The 8,803-nt window shown below is 39.8% G+C and overlaps 1 protein-coding gene across 2 annotated transcripts in view; it reads right to left on the reverse strand.

The window, feature by feature from the left end:
* The window catches only part of VWDE (von Willebrand factor D and EGF domains), a 62,761-nt gene extending 56,345 nt beyond the window's left edge, over positions 1–6,416 (reverse strand). For both annotated transcript variants that reach the window (XM_045564027.1, XM_045564025.1), the window contains exons 1-2: positions 6,209–6,416; positions 3,255–3,442 (exon numbers count right to left, since the gene is read on the reverse strand). In XM_045564027.1, the coding sequence (XP_045419983.1) occupies positions 3,255–3,442; positions 6,209–6,266 (246 nt within the window). In that variant the 5' untranslated portion in view covers positions 6,267–6,416. The remainder of the gene's footprint in view (positions 1–3,254; positions 3,443–6,208) is intronic.
* Positions 6,417–8,803: the final 2,387 nt, after the last annotated feature.

Raw genomic sequence — 8,803 nt, forward strand, 5'->3', positions numbered from 1 at the left:
GCACTCTAGTCCAGGCAACAGAGTAAGACTCTGTCTCAAAAAAAAAAAAAAAAAAACCTCTAAGACTACAAATGGACAAAGTATACAAACATATAATTCATAAAAGAAATACAGATGCCTAATGAATATGTAAGAATATTCCATTTTGAAAAGGTATTTTTATCTACTGCTATTGGAATTACAAATTATCATTATATTTTAAATAAACAACTTAATTATATTATCAAAACCTCAAAAAGACATTAAACTTCACTAATTTTAATTTTATAAAAAATCAATCTTACTAAACAGACTAAAATTAAAACAATAATTGTATGTACATTTGCTAATTGAAGAATTACTTATAGCAAAATCCTGAATGTGCACACATATGGCAATGATTTAAATATAGTATACACTTATGACAGAATATTATTTTCAAGAATTCTATGAAAGAATTTATAATAACACAGGCACATGCTAATGCAATAACTGTAACTGAAAAAAAGTATGTTATGCAATTGAACATATAGAGTGAACCTTAAAAAACAATATAAGAGGAAATAATAGCAAATATTATTGGTAGTTATGACTGTGTGTGTGGATTGCAAATAAATGTCCCATTTCTGTTCTTTGTTTTCTAAGTTTTCTGTAATGCACATGTATTACTTTAAACATCACAAATAGAAATTTATTTAAACAGACATGTATTATCCTACAGAGAAAACAAACTCTATTGACTTCCCAGTTGAATGCTTTAAAGTCTTGATTCAAGAAGGGAATGCGAGGGTGAGGCCTGAGGACACCACGGAGCACAGCATGGTCGTATGCTAGCTGATCTCCCAGAAAAAGCCACGGAAACCGTTTCCCCTTTGCGTTTGTGTGAGGTTCTAGAATCAATTATAACTAATTTAATCAAAGGAAAGAAACACAAATATTTAAGGATGTAGTGAATTTCCCCCAATTTTCTTGAACTTCACTTTTAAATTCTGATATTTTTTTTTTAGTTTCTTACCAACGAAATGTCCCAAAAGTGATAAATAAGCAAACAAAAAAGAGAAAATAAGATTTAGCCACAGAGCCATAAATTAAAATTAAACATTGTCAAAATTTGAATGTCTTTCCTGAGGCCTTTTTACATTATTGCCTAAGAGGAAAATAATTCCTGTTTCTGCAAAATTCATAAAATGTGGACAACAATAGGGAAAATGAGACATAATTTTATATAGTACGGTCTCACTCCAGGGGTCATTAGTAGCTGCCTGTCCTCTAGGTTAAAACAAAATCACTTTAAAGAGCAAAATCACACCCAACACAGTATATGGTTATCTAGAGTAAAAGTGTGTATGATGATAAATACCTTCAGTAATTTGGCAAGCACAATATGGACCTATTTAGTGCCTATATTAGCCACCTGTCACAACCGAACACCGCTTGTGCCAGAACTCACTCGGGAAACGAGTCAGCTGCAACACATGGAGAAGGCTTCATGCTGTAGAAGACAGCTCATATTGTGCCACCTCCCCCCAGGTACATGACGTTGGTCATGGGATGCGAACTCAATGTGTACATCCACATCTTCATAATGAGGTAACACTAGCATCACTGAGAGATCTAGTGAGTGATAGGTGATAACGTCCACCAGTGTAGGGAATGTATAATATCAGTTGCAAAATAAATGTTAGGTTAAAACCCTCCCTTACCATTTTGTTCCTATAACTTAGGATGCTGAGTTGATGCACTTAGTCTTTGGAGAGATTTAGACTTAGTCTCATTCATTCTAAGATGACGTGGATAAAAATGTGGTAGCAATAACAGGAGTTGAATTGAAAGGCTAACCAGTCAAAAGTTTCATAAGTAGAGATAATGTCTATTTAATGACAGTATCATCAGCTCAATGAGGACTGTGAATGAATTGGTGGAACTTGCATTGGAAAATCATGCTAAAGGTAAGTAAATTCTCAATAGAAATTCAAGAAGTAGCTAGAAAAGAAATGCAAGCTAGCCGAGGAATACCCAAGAAACCAAGTCTTGCATTTATTCTTCTTTTGCTTCTTCTTTTTTTGAGACAGAGCCTCACTCTGTCACCTGGGCTAGAGTGCAGTGCTGTCATCATAGTTCACTGCAACCTCAAACTCCTGGGCTCAAGCAATCCTCCTGCGTCAGCTTCCCAAGTAGCTGGGACTATAGGTGCACACCATAATGCCCAGCTAATTTTTCTATTTTTAGGAGAGATGGGGTCTTGCTCTTACTCAGGCTGGTCTTGAATTCCTGAGCTCAAGCGATCCTCCCACCTTGGCCACCTAGGATTACAGGCATGAGCCACCGCGCCTGGCCATCTTCACGTGCTTATTCTTTGAGGCATTTTGAAAGCCAATATATTCATCAAAGCTCCCTGAGTGAAAGCAGCCACTCGGGCTAGTTCACTAAACAAGGCATTGCCATGATAAGAATAATAATCATATCTTGTGGGTCAGGAGAGCAAACTTTGTGAAAAGTTACCTTGCAGAAAAATACAGCCTATGTGATTTCATGTATAAAAGTTCAAAAATAGACAAAATTAAACATGATGTGTTTGAAAGGCACATGCTTGTGTATTCACAACTATAAAGAAAAACAAGGTATGTTGTCTGCACAATTGTGGGTTTGAGGAGGAAGCTTCCCTGGAATGAGACCACATAGCTCCATGGTACCGAATTTTCTGCAGATGCACAGTCTCCAGGTTGGGACCAGGAAATACTTGGAGATTTCTCTGCCAAATTGAGTTCTCTTTAGTCTTGGAATAGGAGGTGCTGAGCCTATAAGTTTCTAGCCATCAGTTAAGAATGGCAGTGTCAGGCAGCAATTGACATAAACAGCATTTTACTGGTTGCAGGCTACATGTGGTTAAGCACCTAAGTCCTGGAGAATGACTACCTGTGTTCAAAAGTTGACTCTTTGACCAGAAAACTGAGTGACTCTAGGAGAACGGTGCATGTTTCCTGCATTGTTTGGTGGAAATAACGATGACAAATAGTACCCTAGACTTGTGAAAATTATATACGTTATTCTAGGTAAAGTCACTTGTGGACTGCATGGAGCATAACTTTAACTATTACTGTTCTTACTGTTATTATTAGACTAGGTAACGTGGGAAAACTCCTTTGGATTAACTCAATCTGATACAAAATTAAAATAATATTTCAGCATGAGAAATAAATTGGTTGTAAGAATATTCAATATTTGTATTTAAAAAATAAGGAAAAGTACATGTAGTTCTTAAGGAGTTGAAATACCTCAACACATTTGGTTGGCATCTCAGCAGGTCTGTCAAAGATGAGAAATCGATACCATCCGGGGGAGAGGGAATGGTCACATATCAGTTCTTGAACAGCCGGCTGCTGCTGGAGGTGCAATGAGTCAAAATGGACATTTCTATAGGGACTCCGAAGAAACTGGTGTCCCCCAGGAGAGCATTCCTGAGCTAGGAAGGAAAGAAAGACAAGTAATTTTATATAATGTGTTTTGTTAGTTGACTTAGTTCAGTCTTCAATTAGAATTGTTTCCAAAAACAAAAATAAAGCAAATAAGCCCACTATTCCACATAGAGACCATCTGAAATGTCAGAGTCTCTTAGTAAGTCAAAGGTGACTTAACTTGCATTTATAAATACAATAAACAAATCAACAACAATCTTCAAAATGCATTTTTGAAGTACATAAGCTTTAACAATTTTATTTTCATTTAATTTGATCAACCAATAGAGGTGGTTGCTCTTGTGTCAGGATTTGTGTATTCTGACCACCTGCAGTCACAGGCCCTACAAGGATTCCCCTTATCCCTGGACCTCCAGATCTGAATGCTATTACTGACCCTCTGCTGTTAGGTCTACGTCGATATTCTCTGGTTCTCGGTTCCCAGTGTCAAGAGTTAGTACTGGTACCAAGTTGAGCCCATGACTGAGTGATCACAAACACAAAGCAATCCCACACAAAGTTTATTACAGAAATGAAAGAAACTATACAAAGTGAAAGTAAAAAAGGAAGCTACCCAAAGTGAAAATACGTTCCAGAGAGAGGAACGGATCAGTCTCCACGAGTGGAGAAAGACTTAAGGACTCCCAGGTGGTTTCCTTTTATTGGCCCGGTCCGTGGGCGGGCTTGCAGGAAGTGTGGGATACCACATGATTACCAAATGATTATCAGGTGTTCTGCATTGTCCTCCGGTCCTTTCCCCTGATTGGTCCCGGTTTCTCTGCTGCTAGGAACCACCTTCCTGGCCTACGCCCACCACCTGCAGATTTGATCCCTACTTAACATTGCTGACCCTCCATGACTAGCTTTCCCACCAAGTAGCCAGAACAGTGTATCTCTGCCAGATCCTTGAATGCAATGAATTGAACTAATCTTTTAATGGCAACCTAATTTTCATAAAGCACCCTCATTCTGAAGTTTTCTGCATTCTTGATGCAGGAAAGAGTAAAAAGTTTTTAAACTTTCTTTTGTTCATTCATTCCTTCCTACCTCCCTCAATCCCTCCTGCTCTTCCTCCCTTCTTTTAGCTAAGATATTGGAAGTCCCTCTTTATCTCCTAAGCACAGGAAAAGGAATGGGGTGGAGGGTCGCAGTTCTGAAAGAAAAATGAGAAAAGACCATCGACAAAGGACGAGTTCTGTAAATTTTTTTGTTTTGTTTTGATTTTTAGGGAAACTTTTCTGAGCAGTCTTTTGGCCTGGGAGATAGATATTTTCTCTTTCAAATCCACAGAGGCAGAACAGAAAGTTCTTCTTTTCAGTATTAAAAGAGGAGGGAAGAGTAGGCGATGAAAACAGAATTATCCCAGAAATGCAGCTCTTGTTTGAGGTGTCTCTCTCTACTCCCAAGTTACTGAAATAATAAGTACCACAAGGAACTGTCCTTATTTGGATACCAGGGAATCTTGTTGACACAGTAGGTAGAAAATCTCCAAATACTATATATTATATTTGTTGAAGGAAAACACTATAATAAAGGTGGTATCTATGAAATGGAAATATTAAAGAAATAATTCAATCATTATTAAAGTGTTTCACTGTGGGAAAAATCTTATCTAACTAAAAAACCTCTCAAAGATTTATTATATAATTTTAAATTACAGAAGTGTTTCTAAACCAAAATCAATTCCTCAATTGTTTTCTGTAAAAATTTATCTAACAGTAATGAATATGTAATATGTCATAATAGGTATTTTTAAAGTTCATCATAAAGACCTGCTTGAAACTGTAAGTAAACCAAAGAAGGCACAGATAAATGATGCCTTGTCAACGTTTATCATTTCAGGAAATAACCAATAAATTAAGTTTTAATACTCTTTTTAAATTTTTACATGGGAGATTGCTTGACCTTCCTTTTTGCCACAGCAAACTTACACTAGTAAAACGGATTAAGATCAACAAGACAATAAGACAAAACTATACTCTGAACCGTTATCCACAAAACGTATTAATACATAATTTTTTTCAAGCTGCCACAGATCAGATTTATTTCTGAAAAGCATAAGAAAACTTGCACTATAAAAGCAAGACAACTTTCATTTAATATTCCTATCTGTATGAACACAAAAACAAGCAGAAGGGCTAATGAGCGTTGTTTTGTAAACTTCACTGTATTTTGAACTAAGTTTTCTCTGTTGTGGATTTAAAAAGTGGGAGGGGAGTGTTCTCTCCATAGGAATTTCTTTTACAGTAGCAAAACTGATTCTAACAGATATACAAAAATATAATGCAGTACACAAAACTTAACGTAGTGATCTATTGTAGGGATAAAATATTCACCAATTAATTATTTCCGGGGCTGTGGGAGGACGTAGAAATCTTGCAGTTTGGAACTGAACTCTCTTCTGATCATTTAGATCCCCTTGCTAGGCTACCTGGCAGATACAGCAAAAGTTTCTTGTAGTAAATTAAAAGGACCTTAAAGAGCAGGGTATCAGCAGGAAACAAACAAACAAAAACAGAACCCAGAACCAAGCGGGGGGTCTTAGAGAAGGAGAGCAGGCACGACGGCCTGTGCGCAAAATTGAAAAGCCCCAGGATGTAAAATGACCATTTCAAAGGCAGCGGCGGGACACAGCAGAGGTGGGCGAGGAACAAACATCAGATGTGGCCATGAAGACGCACGGGGACGCTCCGCTTGTCCGAGAAGTCAGCCCCTAACCCTGTGGCCCGGACCGGGTCCCTGCGCCCCACCCGCCGGCGCCCTACCTCGCCGACCGTCCCCCGGGGCCAGGAGCGTCAGCGCCATCGCCAGCGCCCAGGCTCCGCCGGGCATCGCGGCGGCCGCGGACGGGCCGGAAGGCGTCGCGGAGCCCCGGCCGCCGGTGCCGAGGGACTGGGCCACCGCAGCCCTCAGCCCCGCGCTCTCTGGATTTTCTGAGTCTGTTCCTGCTCGGCCTCCAGGGAAGCTGCACGTCCGTGCTCTGGGGCGCAGCCAGTTTTTCCCACGGATGGAGACGCGAGCCTCCGCGCTGCCCTGGGCGACTCCTCCCGCCCCCTCGGCTGCCCGGAGGCCACGCCCTGCCCGGCCTAGGGGCCCGCGGTGCGCCCCGCGCCCTGGCTGCGGCCACGTTACCCTGGATGCCACCGGCAGTCACACAGCCAGGGGTCAGCTCCCGGGATGTAGTTTGACACGCAGAGTCTCACTGTCTTAACAGATGCTTTACAAAAACTTGGTAATCCTAGAAGCTGCTCAGCTGGACCTTCAATTAAAGAAGCCTTTCAATGATCTGTCGGAAGGGGCAGTGCGCTGACTATAATTGCGATTCGATTCCTAACCGCATAGTCTGGGGTGCTAGTTGGCTCTGGAAGCCGAGCATGCTTCTCAGAAGATGCTCTCGCTGGGGATGCCCAGAGCACTCTCAGTTGTCCAGTGGTGACCCAGTGACCCAGGATCCTTCATTCAGCACGTGGCCGCACGACTCTCAAGGTTGCTTTGGGGATGGTTTCCAATCCATTGTCTTCAGAGATGTGGTTGCCTCTGAAGAGGGAGAGGGTCCTTTTCTCAACGATTCTACATTTTTTTATGTATCGAAATGAAACCTCACTCTCCTAGTTTTTCTCTGGCCGTCTCAGTCCTTGAGTCCCCCTATCCATCACCTGGGACTTGGCCCTCACGGAGCCTTTACCTGAGTTGGCAAAAGACTTGTACCAAAACCCAATTTTTCTCCATATAAGTGAGTTAAAATGGAAAACACTAAAAGCAATTTAAGAATTTTTTTCAAGTGTCTGTAGCTTGGATCCACAAGAACGTACTAATTATTAGTTACAGAAATGTATGAAAAAAGCAATAAAAAATGGTGTTTAACACAAATCTAGTGAGGTTAACCACAGATTGATATAACATTCCATTTTTTTACATTTTTTTGTTTTTGAAAAGAAGAAAAAATAATGGATGAATTGTATCTTAATTATAGATACTTGATGGTACTTGTAAAATGTCGGAAATATCACAGAGAGAAAAATAATAAGGATGTCTGAGGGAAGAAGAAATAAAGCCAAGAGCTAGTAAGTTCAACAGAAAAGCCTATCAGCCCAAAATTTCAAATGATTTTCTGGGAAAAGGAAATAGCTCTTGCCAGGTTCATTTCCAAAATGATGATGGGCTTGAGTGGAAAAAAAAATTCAGGGGGAAGAAAGACACAGTTATTAAGTGCACAAACCCTGGATTAAGGACACCTGGGCTCTAATCCTAGATCTGCTACCTAATTACTGGCTATGTAACCTTGAACATCACATTCAACTCCTCTTCATTTTTCTGTACAATGGAAATGATGATAATATTTACCCCATACAGTTTAAGAATCAAAGTATGTGTAATCCCGTGCGAGAGGAGCAGAAGGTAGGGGCAGAGAGAGAGCATTCAGAATAGTGTCTGGTCCAGAGTAGCTATTAAGAATGAATATAATAGTTTACTGTTATTAAAACAAAAGTGAAATTCTACATAATTATATGTTTTCTTATATCTTATTATGTAAAAGTGCACCATTTCTCAGCATTACTCTATCACTGTGTGCTGCACAATTTGGAATACCTTTACAGAAAAACACGTATTTATGTAATGTGTGGATTCCTTATCCCATGTATGTTTTACCAAATGAGTGAGCCCTTGCCCAGAAATGTAAAATTGGTAAGATTGCCTTTATGGTTTACTTGGGCTGAACACAAGTAAACTCAGCTACACAAGCTACACTCAGAAGCAGTAGCTAAGATGTACATCAGGTCATTTTGTTCAATGTTTTTTCTTCATAATTTTGATGAGAAAAAAAATTGATTCCTGGCTGGGGCCACTGTGTGTGAAGTTGCCACATTCTCCCCACGTCTGCATGCAGAGTAAAGAGGTACTCCAGCTTCCTCCGACATCCCAAAGATGTGCATCTTCAAGTTGGTGTGTCTACATGGTCCCAGTCTGAGTGAGCGTGTGTGTGTGTGTGTGTGTGTGTGTGTGTGTGTGCATTCTTTGATGGAATGGAGTCCTGACCAGGGTGGGTTCCTACCTAGAGCCCTGAGCTGCTGGGAGAGGCTCCAGCCACTCACCCAACCTGAACTGGAATAAGTTGGTAAATAATTATCTTACTTGTTTTTATTAATCTCTCTTAAATGTATGTGTGGCTTACATTTATTTCAATGTTCAATATTAGAAGTGTTCTTGTCTTTATTTAGAAGTTGGTTATGTTTTTGTGACCAGAAATATGCCATAAAAACTTAATTTTTGTTTATATTAATTAGCCTATGGTAAAATTGGTTTCATTTTGTCATTTGGCTTAAAGTCAGTTTCCAAGAACCGACATTCAATGAGGACTTACCATATTT

Source organism: Lemur catta, chromosome 11, assembly GCF_020740605.2.
Source record: "Lemur catta isolate mLemCat1 chromosome 11, mLemCat1.pri, whole genome shotgun sequence".
NCBI classification, from domain to species: domain Eukaryota; kingdom Metazoa; phylum Chordata; class Mammalia; order Primates; family Lemuridae; genus Lemur; species Lemur catta.